The sequence below is a fragment of the Patagioenas fasciata genome, chromosome 12 (genome assembly GCF_037038585.1).
Source record: "Patagioenas fasciata isolate bPatFas1 chromosome 12, bPatFas1.hap1, whole genome shotgun sequence".
NCBI lineage: Eukaryota > Metazoa > Chordata > Aves > Columbiformes > Columbidae > Patagioenas > Patagioenas fasciata.
The window spans coordinates 10,767,573-10,789,316 of NC_092531.1; the positions used below are offsets into that span (position 1 = coordinate 10,767,573).

The window sequence follows — 21,744 nt, forward strand, 5'->3', positions numbered from 1 at the left end:
AATCTGGAACTTAGCATGTTGCTGCTACAATTAACAAATTTAAATAATTTTGTTGATATTTTTAATTTGTAACTTCCTACTTGATTTTTGTCCTTACTGAAAACAAGGGACTGTGTACAGCAGGACACACGGTCAGCGTGGTATGAACCCCGCGGCACTGCACTCAGCCTCTGCACTTGAGCTCCCAAACTCCCCGCGGTTACTGGTGAGCCAGAGGCGCTGGACGAACACAGACCATCTCTGCTCTGCAAAAATGTGTTTGGTGCTGTTCTGGGTTGGCTGTTCCCAGGGTGGAAAGTGCTTTCCTTTGGACTTGAGGGGGCCCCAGCCTTACATCTGCCCCATAGTGAGATGGGAAACTGGGTCTCAATAGAAGAGGCAAAGACGAAGAAAGTCCTGAAAGACATCTAACTACAGTGTTGAGTTTGTACAATTTTTTGGACAGACTGTCAACATTTTCTAAAGGCACTCATGGAAAAGTGAAAGAGTCAAATTAAAATAGGGTAATTTTGAATGGAATTTCACACGAAAAATAAAATGCATTTCTAAAGCCCAAGAGGCTTCTGCTTGCTGCAAACAACAGTACTTTAAAAAGTATTTTCTTATTTGAAGTTTTCTGGATTTTAAGTGAAGGAAAAAGATGGAAAATCTAAAAGCAAGATGCTGTTCATTCTATCCACAGTTTACATTTGCAACTCCTATTTTAGACCACTATCTAGAAGAGGTCAAGTATGTGAGAGCAGAAATATCTTAAAATAAATAGCAAAAGAGCTCATTTAAGACTTGCCTGGCTTCTGTTAGGCCTCTCATTCCTGTTTTGTGTTGGGATGAAAATTCCCTTGGAAGGAAGAGGAAATAGAAAGGATTGTTCAGGACATTTCGCAAGAGGCAACAAAACCTGGAAATGAGTGTCTAGCTAAGCTTTAAACTCCCTGGAAATGTCCTAAATTGTCAACAGCATAGACAAAGAACTTCAGGCTTACTCATATATACTATCTGTTTATTGAAGTTTATTTTCTAAATGGCTTCTCACTATTTTCAGTCAGGCTTTTCTGCAAAAAGTCATCTTAGTCATTTAAAAATTCTTATCACGTGTAATGTTTATGCAGGACTACACAAAGAAACAGACTCCCCATAAATACAGTGTCCTTTCTAATTCTCTTTGAATTTACCTGATTTTTTTTAAATAGTGTCAGTAGCACTGTTGAACAGTAACATATGTCTGTAAGGTTGCATTAGTGTGGCTTACCTAAATACTTGTTGGAGAGCTTTAATAATGCACACAGAAAGCTTTCTGCAAGAGGCTCGCTAGCTTACGCCATACAAGGCAGAGGTGGCACTCACAAGGCCGAATTAACTGCTGCCTTAGCCTGCTGGTACTCAGAGTTCTGTACACAGACAAATGTTATACCTCAGTCCGGTTTTCATTGTCAATGTCACACTAGAAAAGTCAGATCTAAGCTGCTAAAGATTAATAACTTTTGTACCCGGACCCTTACTTGAAAGCATTCTTTATGGTGTGTTTTCACAAATAGATGGATGAAGCCATTTCACTGGTTTATAAAAAAGAAGCCAACTCCAAGTGAGACAGCAAGTCACAGAGACTAGAACTTAGCACTACCACATGTAGATTTCTTAGGGGTGTTTGGTGACTTTTTTTCCCCCTCTGAAAAGTTGGGTTTGGTTTGTTTGGGTTTTTTCTTTTGGTGGGGCTGAAGAAATTTACCATCTCTAAGACTTGCAGGTTCAAACAGCACCCCTCAATTCTCTATGGCCACAAAATTCCACAAGAAACAGGCATTTTGGGATATGCTGGACCTGCTGAGCATACGGTGAGCAAAAGATATACATGCATTTAACTACATTTTGCATGTATTTACTGCACATGCAGATCTAACATGAAAGTGGACATGAAATACCAGTTCTGGTTATGTCCTAATAAAGAACTGAAACTTCAGTCCTAGGTCTTTCCCTTCCCTGAAATAACAGGTTGTGGTTTTGTAGAGTTTTTGTTTGTTTGTTTTAAATTCCAAGGCTTTAGAGAAAAAGGCTACACATTTTTAAGAAGCCTGGTTAATAATTAGTGTTACGCTGTGACTGCCTTACTCAGAGAGACATTTCTCAATTTTAATGAAATTGAGACGCCACTCAGAATAGCACAACATGACCCTAATTTTATTTCCTTGTGGTGGTTCTGATTGTAGGACACAGTCTTATTGTTTCTGTATACAGAGGCTATAAAATCAGTGTTATGTAGCCTCACTCTATGTATGAGGGTCCAACATCCCCAGTTTGCTATATGCCCTCCACCTTTCCTCCCTGAGAGATACTGGGCTCCTTTTGAAATCAGTGTCCACATGCTTAGTCTGCTGAGTGTTCCACAGGTGAATCAGGGTTCCTATGAAAGTAAGGTTCCCATTTATATCTGCTTTTAGAAGAGCTGGCAGGTTATCCTGCACTTTGCTTCTGGAGCTCTGTTTAAGGAATTCTCATGGTCTGTAGAGTCAGATCTACTGAAAAATGAACATGATTTGGCCTCGGGGAATCAAATGACTGCAGAATCTGACGTAGTCATGGCAGGTTCATATTCTGTTATCTGCGTATTAAAATTTGAGTTCCGAGTCTAGGATCAGACACAATTCATCTTGGCTGACTTAGCAGATGGGAGTCTATTAAGTCTTCTGTAATGAAAGCCTACTGAGAAATACTATTAGTTTGATATTAAAATTGTTTTGAAGAAATTGAAGTTAGATTTTTCCCCACTTCAACTTACCTGCTTATTGGAAAAGAGACTGGTATAATTAGTGTAAAGTCCTACAATAATGAACTTGCTGATGCAATTCTGTTGAAAAATTCTATTATCTCTGTTACAGTTGTCATGAGTAACTTGATAAATATAGCAGTTCTAAACATATGTCTGCATTGAAAGGGTTGAGTGGGGTTTTTTTTACAGCATTTATTGATTATGAATGTATAGGGCTAACATATGGAAGAGCTTACGACAGCAGTGCATTGATAACACGGCTGAGCAGCAGAGAAGCAAGCCTGTAGGCCATACGTGCTATAACCTAGCCTGATGGTAAATCATGTTGCGATGCCTATGTTCCACTTACACTTGAAGATGATTTATAAAGGGTAGAGTTATATCTCTTCGGAGATAATAGTGACTAGATTGTACTGGATATTTGGGGAAAATGGGAGGTATTGAACAATTTCAGGGAAGCAAAACTTGCATGGGACTTTTGTCAAAACTGGCAAAGGGTACAGGTATTGGAAGTGTGGGAGAAAGGAGACAGAGAAGTAGGTGAAGAAAGGAACCTGAGGAGGAGTAAGCACAGGAAAGACGCCTTGCAAAATAAAGCGAGTATATCAAATTGAGGCCAATAAATCTCTTAGGTTCACCTGTAGATTGCGAAAGGTCTCGAAAGATCATTTGGCTGTAAATAAGGATGCAATAGTACATGTTTGTTGCCAAAAGAAGCTAACAGTGGTCCCGCACCAATCCCTTCAGATCAGTATGGATGTTAAATGAAAAACTCAGCTTGTTTTGCTTCCACTAGAATGCTGTTCAGGTTGTGAATCAAGTACATATGTAAAGCGGTTCTTTAAACACAGCCAGGAATATTACACTGGGTATTTCACTTTATCACAATGTTTGCAATTGTGTGCCATTTTCCTTTTTTAATGCTAATTTAATTGGTCTCTCTCCATGGGAAGAAAGTAGTGAAGGTATCTTTCTACACAGGTGAAAAGATGTAGAAGTGTTAAGTTCCATAACCCTCTTGTGCTTCTTTATCTTCAGCTACACTGTAGTGACTTGTGTGCAGAATTTACTGTTAATCTCTGAACTATTACTTAATATGGAGAACATTTCCAATAACTAGTAGACTGAGGCTACTGCAGATGAAAACAGTTTTTTCCCTAAAAGACACTAATTTGTTCTTTTCTTGGCAAGAACTAACTTCAAGTTAAGACAGATGAGGTGTCTGTAGTTCATTCTTGCATTGCCATTCAAAAATATCTTTTTTGTAGCACTCCATCTTAACTTGTTTGAGACATGACTGCATAGTGTGCTTACCCCTTCCTGATGTGGACATACAAGCAATTTATCTTGCTTGTGGGCACGTTTGCAGCCTGTGCAGAGCATTGCAGTGTTGTGACTAGGCTGCTATTTTAATCCAATGTAAAATAAGTTTTGTTTAGACTGCAAACAGTGTGGAAGCATTCTTAAGTCTGCACTAAGTAGAGCTAACTAAACCAGATGCAACACTAGTGGACAGATGGCTTGGTGTTCTGAGTTTCTTATAACTGACTCCAAAGTAAGAACTGATAACTAGTTTATTAAAGGGATCATAGTGGGCATACAGTTCATATTGAGAAAGCCTTGTAAATCTGCTAGTTTTTCTAATAGTGAGAAGGTGCAATTAATCACTGGCAAAGTTTTGCCACCTTCTCTGATTTTTCTCTTTTAAAACTTCAGATATACTATTAACTTCCAGTAAATAATATATTTAGATAGCCCTAAGTTGGTCAGGCAGTTGGACCGGATGATTGTTGTAGGTCCTTTCCAACTGAAAGGATCTGTTCTAAAAAACAATATTTGGTTTAACAATGGGAGATACTTAATGGCATCCAGCTAGGAAAAGCTAATAAACCAGTGAGTGATTTTTTTAAATAACTTTTTTAATAGCAGTGCATTATCCTCAGTGCTCTGTGTGACTGCCAAGTTAACAGAATTATTTTCTTTTGGTTTTGGTAAGAGCAGGTCATATTCTAGATGTATGCTTTCAGTACACATTAAAGAAATGCCTAAGCTGAAAATTGAAAAGAGCTCCTGTTTACTGCATAGCGATCAAAGCATGACCCCTTACTGGCAGGAAAAAGAAACTGAAAACTGATTTCAAGGTTCAGGATTAATTTTCTGTCAAATTGACAGAAGAGATCCTACACTAGAATACATTTAGCATAAAAGTAGGACCTTCTCTTTATCTGTTCCTTTCAGTGTGCAAATTATTACTTTGATTTCATGGTTCCATACCATGAGCATTTTAAAAGTTAGCTGTCTGTCAATCTGGTTTAAATATCTACAAACACATCCTTTTAACCAAATAAATCTATCAGTTTGTTTCCTATTAACATCACTGATCTCTACTGCTAACGTTTTCCTGAATGTGTGTTTTTCCATCTTCCCTACAGTAATTGCTTAGAAATGATTTTCATATAAGGAGTTGGCTATGGCAAACAGGAAATGTCAAAGCACCACAGCCAGCATGCTGGATCACAGGGTGAGAGCTTGCCCTACTTCATCTCACAACAGGGAGCCTGAAAATGAAGAAGTTGATGTTCCTATTGAAGATTATGCAGCAAAGGAGGCAGAACTAGCAACTGTCAGACAAGGTAGTCCTACATCTGTGGAACATGAGTGCAATGATCATAGCGGAGATGGTGACTCCAGCTCTGACTATGTGAATAACACCTCTGAGGAGGAGGACTATGATGAAGGCTTGCCAGAAGAAGAGGAAGGGATCACATACTACATTAGATACTGTCCAGAGGATGACAGTTACCTGGAAGGAATGGACTGCAATGGGGAGGAGTATGCTGCCCATGAGGAACGCCATGTTGAAACAGATGAATGTCAGGAAGCTGTAGAAGAATGGGCTGAAGGTAAAATTCAGCACCAAGATGAAAATGAGGTGATGGACAGGCAAGAGTGGCAGGAAGGTCAAGATAATGGCATTCAGATTTTGGAGGATGAAGTCTCGTCTTTGGAGATTCAAGACCAAGAAGAAAACATACAGTATTGCCAAAGCGAAGGTGGCTATCCGGACTATTACCCAGCAGAGGCCAATGGAAACTCACATGGAATATCACCGTACCATTCTAGAAAAGAGGATGCAGAGCCAGAAGAGCAGGAAGAGGACATTGACCAGATAGTTGCAGAAATCAAAATGAGTATGAGCATGAGCAGTATTAACAGTACAACAGAAATGAGTCCAGAGCACACTGGGACTGAAAACGTGGCGCATGACTACAAAGAGGCTTGTTCAAAGGGAGAAGCTGTTCACAGTGCTAACAGGCATGAGGGGAGGCCAAAATCACTGAATATCCCATCTGCCTCGAAGCACAGTGGAGATGTGCCTAGAGGTTTTAAAGCAAAGTCAAGAACCCCAGAGGACAGACAGAAGTGGCCACAAGAGCAGGTATGAGCTTCTCTGTTTAACCAGACTGTCTGAGGCATTATGCAAATATTATGTTATTCCAAACAGAGAGAAATGTTTTTACTTTTTTATTCTGTCTTGCATTCACAGCTACGTAATCACATTTTATGTTTATAAGAGGTGCTGAATGTAGCTAATGTAGGTAGAGAACTAGGAAAGAGGTTCTGCACAGAGAACAGACAATTCTAAGTAAAAAAAGGTATTCCAGATGCATGAGGGAAAACTAGTTTATTTACACTATATTTATGCTGCAGTGACACATTCAATAAACTTAAAACTGGGGTCAGCATTGAAATAGTTGAAGGCTTTTTTTCCATTAAGGGCTCCTATTACATTGCCTTAGTGGGTGATGACTTTTAATTTCTTTTGTTTTCCGTAGAATGTATGCCAAGGCTTGATACTGCATATGTTATAAACAACTGCAAAAAGTGCCTGCATATTGCTGTGGTTTTGTACAAGATGGGCATATCTTGACCTTGGCAAGAAGGAAGAAATAGGACCTTAACTTGTGATAAAACTGATTAACAGCATTTTTGGTACAAGAATGGTGTAGATGTTAATTTAAACCACGTATGATCTATCTTTTCTTGAGTTCCAGAAAAAAAAAAAATCTGGGAATGAAGCTCAAGCTTTTCTAGAGGAACAGAGGTGTGAGGATTTCTTTTTTTAATGAAGTTTTAAATGGAATGTGATTACTTCCTTATAGAGAGACACATCTAATTCCCTTTGCTCCAAGGTCAGTTTAAAGCTCTGACTTTGCATCCCTGAAGTTATATGCAGCTGAATCTTAGTTACCTTCTGCAATGAACAGACATCTACCTAAAAGAGGAAAAGCATAACGTGTATTTCAATGACAAACTAGTAAGCATAAGTGAATTATTTTGCCTTATCTGTAATGAAAATGCCTTATTAAACTTCAGAGCTATGTTTCCTGTTTCAGCTTGATAAGTGCCCTACTGTTATACAATTTAACATAGATGATTTCATTAAGAACAGACATTCAAACATGTCAATGCCTCTGAAAAACAGTAAAAAGAAAATTAAATGGTTTTATTATAATTGTGAACAACAGCAACAAAAAAATCTTAAAGAGACATTTTCAGATCCCCCGTATCTACAGCAAGTTTTTAATATTCATTTCTACATTCTATTTTCAGAAGTATATTTACAACCTAATTGTTGAACTTCACTATATTCAATTCAGTGCCTTACTGCCAGCGTAAAAGTTTAGCTTGTGTGAACAAGCTTAATCATCTTGAATGGTTTGAAAAGCTACTAGGTATTGGCCTGGAGTAGAGAAGTCTTGTTAGCATGTTTTAGACTAATGATGGTTTTTCTGTCACATTACACCAGTAGATGCTAGTGGGAGCATTGCTGCTTGTAAGTTTTGAAAGGATCTGCAGAACAAAGGAGGAGCTCTTGAATAAAAAAGTTAGCAAATTCTTCTATATGCTCAAATAAGAAATTGTTGGGCTTTCAAAATAGACTTTGTTTGCAACACCCTTTTGTACTCTGATCAAAGTTTATCTAGCAGAGATTGAGTTGAATTGTATTGTACGTCTATTATTTTTGCCAGACAGCTCACAACTGGGGATTTTGTAACACCAGGATATTGATGTAACTGCTGCTGGTGTGAAAATAAACAAAGGGACCTAAGTATTTCTGAGCTGCCTGTCTGAGCTTTAAGTGTCACTTCCAGTCAGTCTTGGACCAATGCCTTGATCTTTTTTAATGATGGAGGAAGGGCTGCTGTGATAGGTAGCCACTGGCTTGGCATGTAGCCCTTGAGCTTCTACAATCACTCTTCATAAAAACCACAAACTGTTGTCTAATGGATAGAGCATTAAACAATACACAATATTTCTTTCCTTCAAATATAAAGAGAGGAAGGAAAGTAGAGATATAGCCAGAGATACAGTAGTACAGCGATTCATTTCAGTTCAGCATGGAGGGATAAGCAAAGCAGGTGACAAGACATGAATTTAATTTGTAAGAAAGGAGAGTGGGCAAAGCTGCTATGGGCATTTTTGCTGAAGAGAAGTTACGTGGGTCTCCAGGGCATAAATGTGTGAAGCAGAATTTCTTACAGAAAGCTTGCAAATGGAGACATGAGGAGATTCTCTCCTCCCCCACTGCAAGCCTCCAGGGATATAAAAGTAAGATTAAAAAGCAAGTTAAATAATCTTCAGCAGGCATTACTTGAATCTATTTATCATAACAGGCTCATTCCAAGGACATTAGAATAAGAGTACAGTATCCATTTCTGCCAGACTGAATTTTGTACTTAATAGGTCCTTAAAATGTCCCTAACATGAGCTGTGGCTGGAGCTTTAACATAGATATTGGACCTCAAAGCATTTAGATAAAAGTGTAGAGGATATTCTGTTTTTCTTATGGGTCATTTAATTCTTTTAATATTTACTATAAAATGTCTAAGGAATGTATGCAATTAATATTCTAAGTGAACCTGTGTCTCATTTGTGAAACTGACATAATCTTTATTTTAATTACAATAATTAAAATTCTTACATAGCAAAAGGAGAAAAATCCAAGGCCATTGGCAGTAGATTTGCATACCTAACTTACTGTTGCAGAGAACTCGCTTGTAAGATCCTTGGTTTTGTCACCTTTCTAACAGATCTGTTATTTTAAGTGTACATCACACGGTACAAAATATCGTGGTGAGAGGGATGACACAGAAGCATACGTTCTGCATATGGAACACTTCCCCCCCCCCCCCCCGCCCAGTTCTTTCAGTAAATGTACATTTGAATGCTTTTAAGTTAAACCAAGATACTATGTATGTCAGTTTTTGTAAACAATAAGCAAACAGGAATGTGCATTTTGTGGTTTTATGCACATACTGTGCTGTCCTTAGCTTTTTTTCATGTTTCTGCGCCTCTCCTGCTTTCCTGCCTCCCATGCTGCTTAAAATTTCAGGTTAGCTCACAGTAACTGATACTCACTACATTTTTACATACCTCTAAAGATGTATAGGTATTAATTCTTAGCCCCTGATAAATATTAGCAATTGTATTGCATACAAAACATTAAATAACCAGCAGACAAATGCTGTTTTAAAGGTTCCAGTTGCCAGGTTTGCTTTCAGCAATTAATCACCAGAGAACAGTAATCACTTCTCAAAGACTCTACAATCTACACAGAATGGAAAACAAAGTAAGCATCTCATTTAACTTTCAGTGTGGGTCAATCTCCGGTCTTAAATATACATACCCACCCTTGAAAAATCTGAGGATATGTGAGCTTGCTTGTGTGAGCCTTTATTTGCAAATACCTCTAGGGAAGTGCAGAATTTGCACCAGACAAGCCTGAAGGAAATGTAGAACACATTTAGAATGAATATTTGCTCTAACTCACTGCTTAGCACAACTTTTATTTCTTGCAGGTTTTCCATGCTTACATTACTTAAGACAGGCATTACATCTATGAAGTTGAAATACAAGATTTTGGACATTTTATTACACAATGCAAATTTGACAACTTCCTCAAGCTAGGAATTTCCCCCACCCCCATTTGACATCTTAGTCATCTCAGACTGAGCCAATTGTTAATGTATCTGACACATTAATAAACTTGCTTTTTTGCTTACAATTTAATTTTACATGTTTCAGTTTCATGCAGGGAAATTGAATATGGTCAAACACCCTGTTGATATCAGAGTTTTTATTGTAAAATAAACATGAATTAACTGACTTAGGCGTATCTTTGGGTGGAGTAAGGAGGAAGAGGAACGGAATAGCTCATTCAACTGATGCTAGCATACAGTATAACCAGACATTTTAAACTGATGTGGTGTTCCAGTGCAAAAGTAGTTGCTGTTCACTTGAGGTTTTATTTCCTTTTGGAATGCTATTACATTTGCACAGCTTCAAGCTTACCTAGAATATTGTTGGCTTGGCACACTAATAACTAAGAACATGTTTACTAGGTGGAAGATGAGAATAGCCTCCTGTTGCAGATGAGCGCTTGTACCACACAAAATATGAACAAGGGCCCAGGTTAAACTAAAGCTTGAGCCACAAAAACCTCGTCTACAGATCAGTTCACTGCAAGGTATCCTGTCCTGCATCCTTTGCACAGAGCAGTCCCAGGCCCATCCTGCTGCTCCATGACAGCATTTGGAACTTCAGTTTCTCCTGTTGCACCCTTAAGACATCTGCAGAGAATTACGGCATTGCCTATTATTTTGCTAATACTAAGTTAATGCTAACACTGTACAGTCAGGTAGCATAATTAAAGACTGGTAGAAGCATTCAAGAAAGAAGTTAAAACATTGGGCAGCAGCTGGAATAATACCAATAGAAGATGTCTTTTGCACTAATGGGAGTCATAATTAAATAATTGCTTCTGGCTGGAAGCTCCTATGTAGCACAGTTTACTTTTTTTTGAGGTTTATTCCCTTCTCTTGGCATGGACACAGCGCTCTCCTGGTGCAAAGAGCTAAATCCAGGAGTCTTTGGTCCAAAGAGATCTCACCCTTAGAACAGTCTGAAGTAACTACGATGACAGATATTTTAGAAAAACCTGTATTTTAGGAATGTCTTACTGGAATTCAGTCTGAGTATTATGGGATGCATTTGACAGACTTTGTGGAAAACACAACAGAGGAGTATTAAATAAGCTAGCTTGCTGCATTTTCCCATGTGTTCTAGGCAGAAATATTAAATAGCTATTAGTGAGTGACAGATCCCAAACTCAGCAAGTGTAAGTACTTACTGAAAGGTGCTAAAAAGTCCAAACGTTCTCAAGCGTTCTCCGTTTCTCTGTGCTAATTGGCAGTCATGTCTTCAGCAATAAACTCCTGACATTCGGAGATAGCAAAAAAATCTATGCTTCTTACCTAAAGATGCTTTAGTGACAGAGTCTTCTCTGGGAGGTTTAAAAAGCAGAAGGCAGCATGCACATGAGAGTGTATCATTCAGCACAGCTATTTCTCTCATCATGACTGGTTCTCAAATTTAAACATGAATATATGCAAGGACAGAAAACCCTCTTAGATCTTTAAGATGTTAAAAACCAATTGGTGATTGTTTTAATGTTCATTGAAATTGGATAGAGTATTGAAATTCTTTTGTGAAATGCTTAAGATTTCTAAAATTACTTTGACTTTTCATAATGCCAATTTCATACTCTAATTTGTCTTGCTTACTTGGAACTACTTTCTACAAATATTTTCTTCTTTACTTCTGACATGTGCTAGCACCACCTCTAAATGAGCACATAAGTAAAGGAATGTTTGTGAGATAGAGTGTGAAGTCTGGCCTTTCTTTCTTCTGAGATCAAAATGAGAAGTCTTTCAGCTAGTCAACAACTGCCTCATTCAGATTCTGTCTTTGTAGGTGTATCCTGCTGGGTCAAATTGTTCCTACTGACAAGAGCATGTTACTGATGTTATGATAACTAATGCAGTAGCTCAGTAAGGGTACACAAAGCCATTCCCACTACACATCACCAGCATCTACAACACGCGTTATTTCAGTCATGTAGTTTAATAGGAATAGTACCACCTAATAGACTTGTTACTAGGTTACCATCTCAAGTTTTGTCCCTAAGTGACAACCATAACAATACCCACCTGCTTTACATTTGCTCTAGAGAGAGAGACAACAAACTAGGATGAGAGTCTACAATCAGATCTTAAGCAAAAGGTAACTTAATAATCTAGTCAGCCCATCACAAAGCATATCTTTTTCAAAAAGGTTTTTTCTTCTTGGAGCCTACCTCAAGGAACATTTTTCAATTGGAACCTACCACAGAAATTCTCTTTTCCAAGGACCTTAGTAGTCTTCAAGATGAGTTTCAAAATACATAAGCCAGTACATTGGTTTCCGAAAACATGATTTGATAATATTTGAATAATACTGCTAGCAAAGAGATTGGCAGGTATGGATCACAGGCCTCATTATTCAAATGTTTAAACAGTCATAAAGCCTTAGCACACCTTTGAGCTGCACTTGGTGCTTGCTTACCAGGTCATCACCAAAATGGTTAACAATTCTGAAAAAACTCATCTTTCATTGCTCTCTCATACAAATTATGACTAGAAGGAATTTACCTACTGGTTTCCAGCAGAGAAGTGCATCGTCCACACTGAGCACCACAGCAGCATTCACGATCACAGGTAGCAACTTTAAGGATGACCATATTGCTGAGATGAGCTTGTGACTGAAAAGCTGAACAGCTTACACTGGAGTGAACAACCAGTAGTGTTAAGGACCAGCAGAACTCCATCGTTCCCAGCCCTCACCTCCAGTAGAGGGGCTGCATCCTGCAGGAAGGGGTGGCCATAAAGGGAGCCTGGGTGGCTGGGAGGGGCCCTGCAAGATTGGCAGGATGAGGGAGGCCCAGGTGGCCCCTGGCAATTAGCAATCAGGACAGGGCTGGCCAGGGCATAGGTAGGGCTGCAGCCTTATTTCGGAAAGATGTGCGTAGGTGCTTCAGTGACCTCAAATAGACTGGTTTTCCTCTCAGCCTAAAGATGGCATTTTCTGCTGCCCTGCATTCCTTCACATGATGCTGGACACTGCCTCAGCACTTGCTCAGAGGCAAAAGTATTAGTAACACTACACCTTTAATATTTTAGTAGTTTTATATCTTTCCTTTGTGGAATCAGTCCTCTTATCAGAATCTTATCCTAAGATAAGAGACTTTAAACCTAGCTGCACCTCTGTGGTAGTGTGCAGTTAATTCCAGATTTCCAGTTTAGCTTTAGGTCCTATTCTAATCTACAAGTTGGGGTATAAAGTATTTATAATATCCTTTAAGTGTTTCCCTCAAATGTGATTTTTCTAGCTATTGTAACACTTAAAACAGCAATACAAATAGGAAACTCTCTAAGAAACATTTAAAAAAGCAAATACTGAGTATGATAATTTATTTGACATTGGTCAGACCACCTTGGGAACATGAACCAACTTCCAGCCCACACTGAATACCAGGAATGATTCCATAAAGAAGCTCCAAAACAGTCACTTCATCCTTGGTCTAGAAGCATCTCCTTCCATACATACATGGTTTGGAACTGTATGGGAGATACAGCCATGCCTATTCTGCATAGTTCTCTCCTTTGACACTCTAAGTCTTACGGAAAGAAAGGGAAGCCCTTCTCTCTGTATTTCTTTCTGCCCTTTCCTTCTGGGAATGTTAGCAACCATGTCTTTAGCATGAAGATCTCAACCTTTATTTTGTACAGGGTCACTGTAACAGCCCACATATTTGCAGGCAAATGTTGGGCACAGAAAGTCTCAAGCAGGTACAGCTTCCCTTACTGACTATTTTGTGCTGCTGATGAAGAGACACAGGGTGTGCTACACTCCAAAGCTGAGAAGATCTCAAGAATGTGATATTACATTCAGCTTTGTTAGGAAGAAGCGCTCACAGTTGACACCCTCCCCTCCCCATCACAACACTTTTAAAGAACAGGTTGTTAATAGGTCAGCCAGAGGTGGAACATAATGTGTCCCCAGTTGTGCATTAAAGAAATGCAAGAATTCTTTGTACCTGAGATTCTGCCTAATTAAACTGGGGCTCCTAAACACATTGGTGGAACACTGGGGAAAAGAATCGCTACATGTACAGACACCGAATAGTAACTAAAAAACATAAACTATGTTCCTTGTAGAGGAGATGTGATTGATCCCAACTGGTTGTGTATTCTGCACAGACTTCTCTTTGCAATTCAGCTAAAACGCAGTAACAACATATATACTACTTATGTCACACATACATACACGTCTGTGACTAGGAAACAATAAACAGGCAAGGCTTGTTCATATTCCTAAAATCCTGGAAACAGGAACTCCAGTAAATTACAGCTATTTATAAATCAAAATTGAAATGTCAAGTGCTTAGTCATATTTTATATTAAGACTGCAAGGAATTATATATGCAACTATAACCAAAGAGCATGATTGATATTATGATCCCCTGGGCTGAATAAGTCCATTGACATGTGAGATTTGTGACAGAGACGTGTTTCAATAATGTTTACAGCATGCAGGGTGCACTTACTAAACCAGCCAACCAATTCTTTCTTTATATGCAGGTGCATTTTCAGTCAAGTGTGTGGAAATCAGAACTGACAGAGCTGTAAAAGTATTAACATTCTGTTGTACGTACTGGAGTTAATATATTTGCTGCCACTGTTTACAGTTTAATGTATTTTCATTGTGGCCCTGTCATTTTTCCCAGCTTAAAGCATATTTGATCTAATCCTACTATTTTAGGGAATATAATGTATGATTAGTATGCTTGTTTTATTAAAGCCCTCTAGTTATTTGTTTACCTCATTAATATATTTCACTGTACATCAACACATATTGCTCTATATTAGTTTAGCCGTGCAATATAATTAGATTTGTCTTGCCACGAACAGAATAGCATCTATAAGCAGGAATACAGTAAGCTGCTTAGCTCCCGCAGCCACCTGGACATGGCACTAGTCAGTGGGTCCCCAAGTGTTGGTGCTCTGTGTATATCTCAGTCTTTTTCTTCCTAAAATCCTGCTTACTACTTGGGTGAATTTTTTCTTTGTGCATGTTGTCTTACCTGAGAATTAGCATTACTGAGCTAATACCTCTGATGTGCCTGCTTCATTAGCACATTTCATTCAGCTGACTAAATATTACTCGTAGGGAATAATTTGTTTAGAGATGAACATGAAGACTTTCTTTGATTACAGCTACATATTGCATTTGAAAGTCAGAAGACAAGGATTTACATTCACATGTAACATTCAAGCTGACCCTTTAAAATGATACTGAGTGTTTTCCAGGTACACAATTGTTGATACAAGTTCTTATTTGTGAAACCTTACTATTACAGTGCCATTTAGGTGCTCTTTTTTATACATAATGGGGAAACTCAGAAAAAGGAAAGTGAAATATCCTGAACTATAAAAATTTATACCACAAATCACCTTGGTTTTCCAGATTTCTAACACTGAAACTAAGTCATAAAAACTTCATTTTCTTGGTACATACGGGACACGAGTGCTCCCTGTACTGCGTGCTGGTGTTAAGTGACTTGTGTAAAATCCACAGAAGAAATTCTGCCTTGAGAATACCAGAACTTGGAAGAAAAAGAGTGTTCCATATTTTAAAAGACTTAGTATTTTCCTTGTGTAAGGTTTTATATTTTCCCTTTTACATTTCTTCAGAAACCTGAAGCTGTGCTGCCAGCATCCTATCAATTGGCTTGGCCCAAAAGGAAGGAGGTGCCACGAAGTATCTCCCATGAACAGAGAATCCTATTCTCAGTGCTAGGATTCTGTTTTTCAGATCAGAGGTGCCCGATAGGGCTGTTTTGATTTTGTCCAGTACTGAGCATAAACAGATTTAAAACTTCTGACTTTGGTTTCTGAACAATTTGAACTTGTCAGCATTTGGCTTAATTTCATTTGAAAAATTTGCATTGAAATAAACCAATTTAGTTTAAATCACTAGTGTAACTGCTACTTAATGATAACATATACATTGAAGTAAATCTCTTATTATAATTAAATAGCTCAACATTTTATTATGAATCTCATATTTGCTAAATTACAATAGGAAAATCCAACTATCATAACACGTTATAATATGAATAGTGATTGCACATAAATAGCTACATATAAATAACTACATATAAATTACTACATGGAACAACTTGATGACCAATGACTCAAGAAATAATACAGAACATGCTAAATACAGTTTCCTAGGTTAATGTTTTATGAATTTTTATTAACATTTTAAAGTCATTTAATCTGGTGAAAATTTTCTGACTGTCTTTGCACCATTTACTTCCATTGAAATCTCTACTTTGTTTTGAAGCTTTTCAGAACATAAAATGATTTGAAATACTTTCTCTTTTTTATTTTTTTTAAGATGTGCAATGGTTTAGAGCAGCCAAGGAAGCAACAGCGTTCAGACCTCAATGGACCAGTTGACAATAATAACACACCCGAGGTAGGTATGTTGGGCCTGTCTGCCTGTGGTCAGGCTTCCACAAGGGAAAGCTGGCACTGAATTGTCACCTTTGTCTCTCTCTCTCTCTCACACACACAGACACACACCGCACACACACACACACAGACACACACACACACAGACACACACACAGACACACACACAGACACACACACACTTAGGCTCTGTTTCTTTTCCTGAACTGACAGTAAATACCATGTCTGCATGTTCCGAAAAGTCTTTGAACTATACCCATGAATTTGTTGCTGCCACATTAATTTTAGATGACTGTCCACGGCATGTACTCACGCCTAAAATTTTCTGATGACATACAGAATAGGGACACCACTGCAGAAATCTTCTTTTGGGGTTATTGGAGAGCAAAAGTAGCATCAAAGCCAAATTGGCTTCTGGTTTTTTGTTCTCTCCCCCCACTCCCACTGTCAGTCTTCGAAACCAAAGGACTGCTTAATTCCCATGGGAATAACTCTCTTTAACCCATAATATCAAGCACATCATTCAGTGCCGAGGGCTCAAATGATTCATGTCTTTTCGAGTGGCCTCCGTGGTAAGTTGTGTCCTGGCTCAGTCAGCCGTGAAAAAGGTGCAGTGATAGGCAGACCAGGCCTTGTCACTGAAGACCGGAGCAAAGAAGACATCTAAGAATGCAGAACGAGGTTATGCTGGAGGCTAGACACAATGAAATGAAATTCAGACTTAAAAGCAGAAGTCTGTTATCTCGAAAACATGGACCATATTTAGCCTGTAGCCTGTTACATTAATGAAGAGGCACATTTATAAAGCCTTTTCTGATAATGAAGAAAGCAACCTCTTTCCTGGAAACAGGAATGCCTGGGGAGGCTGGCAGAAGACAAGCACATGGAAGGATTATATCTGTTGATTGAGAATAGAGACAGCAGCATAAGAAGAGCACTGTTGTGGCCCCTGCTGAGATTAAGTGTAAGGCTACATACTGTGCCAACAGGGACAGTTCTTTTTATTCACTGATCCAGAAACTTGCTTTGTAAACTGTTGTTCAGTGTTCTTAATTGGAAATTTGGGATATCATGAATAGACAATGTGATCTAGTAGACAAACTATTGGACTGGGAATTGCTTGTTTCTATTGCTCACCTGACAGCTGACTTCCTAGGTCATTTTCATGTGTGGTGGGATCTACCTAAAACGCTTTTGAGATTCCAGGTAAACAGCACTATATAACAGTTAGGTTGGGTTAATTACTGTGATGTAATGTGTATCACTGTACTAAATAGTGGCTATGCAGAACTTATACAGTGAAATTTGATAATTTTTTTTAAACGATTAGCTGTTTAAATACAATATGAATTCACTTTAGTTTGTTTAGATTTTGTTACAGCTATCCTATTTTTATTTCAACAGACAAAGAAAGTGTCTTCATTTCCAAGTTTTGTTGATGGTAAGTTTCTGTCATCCATAGTTAAAAAAGGATAAAATGGAATAAAATGCTGTAATATATTTTAAAGATTTGAGTTCTAAAAATCAGTCAAGCCCTAGATAATAGAGCTGAAAAGTTTAAGTATTAAAGTACTTAATATTTTCATCCTACCCTGTCCCAGTGGGAGTGTAGTGGTGATAAAAAGGAGGAACAGAGAGAGCTTTTGGAAGGATTGAGGTGAAGATGGAGACAGCTACAAATCTGGAAGGAGGTAAAAAGTGTGGTGACAGTGGGCCTCAGCAGGGTGGAGATCTATGAAGGTACAAGAACACCCTGTTCTTCATGACCTTGTGGGGAGGAAAGAGTCATTGAACTGTTCAGAGTGGCCCCTGTATCACTTTGATGTGACTCCCGTTATTGCACTCTGAGAACCTCAGTTTTCAGCACAAACAGAAAGGTTCTGATCTGACAAAAAATTGGTAATAAATTCCTCCATGGCTTCATGTATTTCTACAGTCTCCTTTGTACTGTTATTATTTATTTTTTGTGTGAAAAAAATCAGTCAATTTATTAACACAAGCATGTGGACAGAGATAAAATGGGATTATACTGAAAAACATTATCATTCTCTGATTCACAGACAGCTGAAGAACTTAGTAGACGAAATGCATACAGCTCTTCCTGCAAAGGAAATGTCTGCACTGTAAAGTGAGAAAAAATAGTAGGAAACTTCTAAGGATCTGATCCCTTAGATGTGCCACAGACGCACTTTTACTCACGCTCACAATGGAAACCATAAATGAATGTTAAAAACGTAATGTCTGATGCCATTCTGAACTCAGGGAAAACTTACTGCAATTTAGAATAATATTAGAATGTTCAACACATTTTTCTTTTCCCTGATCTCATCAGGTTGACTAGCAATTTCTGCTTCAGTCATTTCTTTGAAGAGCTAGAGCAAATGGAAAGTTCAAAGATTGCCCCTTTTACACAGATTGACATCTGAAGGAAATTACACATAACACTTGGCATGTACTGGCTAACAGGCCCAAAATAGAGGTAAATTTGATGCATTCCCCAAAGGTGGCAGAGACAAGAAAGCTGACACTTATTACTAAGTATCGACTGATTGTATAGTGGACAACTATAAAGGGAGGCCAGCAGGAGGAGAGCTGTAAAGCAGACCAGAAAATTCATCCCTCACAGCACTTGCAGATACAACTGCACATTTTAATTTTATTGAGATAAAAAGGTTATATCTTTTTCTGTTCTTACCAATAAGCTCATGACTCTGTTGGAAAGGGGTCAGTATACTCTATCAGATAGCATAATGCTTTTTTTTAGTTCAGTCATTTTGCTTTCTCTGATTTTTTTCTATAGTCGCGCAGCGTGTGAGGATAAGCTATCTATTAGGCTTTTTCTATTGCAGGTATTATATGTCATTGTCTAATACAAATAAATATGTAGCTCACTGGGAGCTTATGACAGCTAATGGGACTGCTCTTTGAATTCAAACCAAAACGTAGGTTCTTATTACTATGTTTACGTAGCATCCCAAAATGAACATGACCCTACCGCAAATAAGAAGATTCTGCCGGCCAACGCTCCCTGCTCTTCCCAGGGCTTTGACAGTGATACCACAACTGTATTTTAGTTATATCCATATTCAGCTGTTCAGGCACTTAACTTTCAGCCCAACTCCTTACCTGCAGTAGCTATATCTATAACTCTATGAATACGTAATATTTTTCATATTCCATGTGGACATAAAAACAAATTAAATAACAGGCACAAAAAATACTGGAAATGCGTCCTTTTGCTATTAAAATGGTTTGAGTAGCAGTGCCACTACATGCTTGTAGTGGTACTTAGTTCCATGTTCTGGAGTTCTGGCTTTCTTGCTCTCTGTGTTTGTCATGTCACCATAAATCTCATTCCCTTGTGCAGTCACAACCACAATGAAGTAAAGAAAGCAGCCAAAATATGGAACCTGTGGATAGGCATTCTGTAAGGTGTCCCTTTAGTCCTTATGCAAAACCTGCTGCAGTGCCACGTACCCTGAGGTCTCGGTGCCTTCAGGGAATGTGAGCGTTCTCAGCTGCAAGCTTAAAGTGTGTCTGTGCTCTGAGCAGTCTCTAAATACTGCCTGAATCTTTGGTTTACATGTGATTTTAGAGAAATATAAAGATATGTTCTTAACATTAAATTCAGCCTGAATTATTGAATGAGTATTCTTATTTTATGAATACAAAATGTAAGTTAATTTAAAAATGTTTAGACCGAGTCTGCTGAGTCTAGAAGTATATTCATACTTGTTGCATTGATAGATCAGTAGAAAACCATTGATAAGATTGTGCAGAAATTCATAGTTAGATTTTCCAGAAACAGTTATATAATGATCAAACACCAATACTTAACAACATAACCTTTGTTCACACTGAACTAATCTTCGAGTTTCAAATCTATTTCTCCTTCCCTTCCTCATCAGTAAGCCTTAGACATGCTTGCAGTCAAGGACATGCTTAAGTGCTCTGATGAGCTGGGACCTCAGCCAAATCTCCATTTTAATATTATTTAAAGCAGTCAGAGATAAGGGAAGAAATCACTCAGGTAACCCAATTTGACCCTGGCAATTTTCAATACCATTCCATCCTTCCGACAGATGTCTTATTTTACCTGACAATTACTTACTTTGCCTTCATGATGGGAAATGTATGTTGAAAATGTTTCCTGCCCAACATGCTGCTTTTTTTTTCCCCGTCTATAAGCGTTTTATACATGATGTTGCAGAATTTGTTGCTAGTATAATGATTCTGCAAAAAAAAAAATCACTTTATAATGTTATGAAGAGATGATGAAACCATATCCAACCAAAAAAAACCCAAGCTTTAAAGAATCAAAATAAATAAAATTAGGATTCTAAAATTGCTTGAAAATAACTGAAGAGAAAGCAAGCTTTCCTGAGTTCAGCTAGGGCTTTTGGGATAGAAAAGAAGTAGATTAAGTGACTAATATGTTTTAAATAACCAGCACAACTTTTTTTTTTTGACAAACCCTGCAGACTCTTAGAATTTTGGTCTTTGCTTGATGTGGTAACAACTGTATTAGAATTTGTACCAAGAATTGCAATTTTCCTTGCCTTCAGACACGCAAAGTATTTGAACAAAATTCATCTAAATCAACTACTAAAGCAAGTTAGTTAAACTGATTTAAATATTATGTGGGTAAGTGTATTTCCGAGTTAAAGCAACCAGTATTCAATTTAGCCTGATTTACTTAGCCTGAAGTGAATGAAGGAAGACAAAATTAAAGCCACTTTAATGTTGAATATGGCTTTTGATGCAGGTATCTAATGAAGTTATGCTAACTTAACATTAAATTCAAATCTTGAATTAATTTCCCTCTTTGCTACACTTGAAACAAGATGTTAATATGATGCAGCTTTAGTATTTTGTTGCATGCTGAAAAAAGTACAGATGTATGAGGTTAAGTTTTAGGCCTGAAAAGATGTCTGAATAACATCATCAGAAGAGGTACCATGTAAAATACATCATCCATCTGCTGAAAAATGTAGTGGTACAAAGATGTAAGCAAAGAAGAACAGAGATATGTTAAATGGAGTTCTTGTGGAATTTTCATTTTCTTTAATTTCATTCAGTGAATTAGTTCTGCAGCAACAAGGATAATTTTTTAAGGTATTGAAGGACTTGGCCTTCATAAAGTGTTTCAGTGTCTTTTAATATTAGTAGCTTCCCAAGGATTTCATTGAGGGTTTTCACACTTTCAGAGGAGATTGTCAAGATTTTTTTAAATTGTTTCTCAGTACTTTGAGAATTTTAGATTCCACAGTATTCTATTTTGAATTATAATGAAGATCCAAACCATTACTGGATTTGCACGGATGTGATCTAAAGCAAAATGTGTCCTTCTGTGTTACATACTTATATTTTCAAAACCTGAAACTACTTTGTTTGCTAGCAAAACAAATAGTTTCATTTTGTGTGAACATTGTTAGTTAATCTCAGGTCTCTGATATATACATCTACATCTACAGTGCAGGACTGGTATAAATACATACACTTTTCATATACTTTAATTACTGAACTATAAAGACTGGGGTTTTTTGTGGTGGTGGTGGT

General features: G+C 37.8%; 1 protein-coding gene across 9 annotated transcripts in view; it reads left to right on the forward strand.

Annotated features, from left to right (window-relative positions):
- APBA2 (amyloid beta precursor protein binding family A member 2) overlaps positions 1-21,744 on the forward strand; it is a 100,122-nt gene that overhangs the window by 51,548 nt on the left and 26,830 nt on the right. For all 9 annotated transcript variants that reach the window (XM_071813844.1, XM_071813845.1, XM_065847114.2 and 6 more), the window contains 3 exons: positions 5,197-6,203; positions 16,109-16,189; positions 17,590-17,626. In XM_071813844.1, the coding sequence (XP_071669945.1) occupies positions 5,235-6,203; positions 16,109-16,189; positions 17,590-17,626 (1,087 nt within the window). In that variant the 5' untranslated portion in view covers positions 5,197-5,234. The remainder of the gene's footprint in view (positions 1-5,196; positions 6,204-16,108; positions 16,190-17,589; positions 17,627-21,744) is intronic.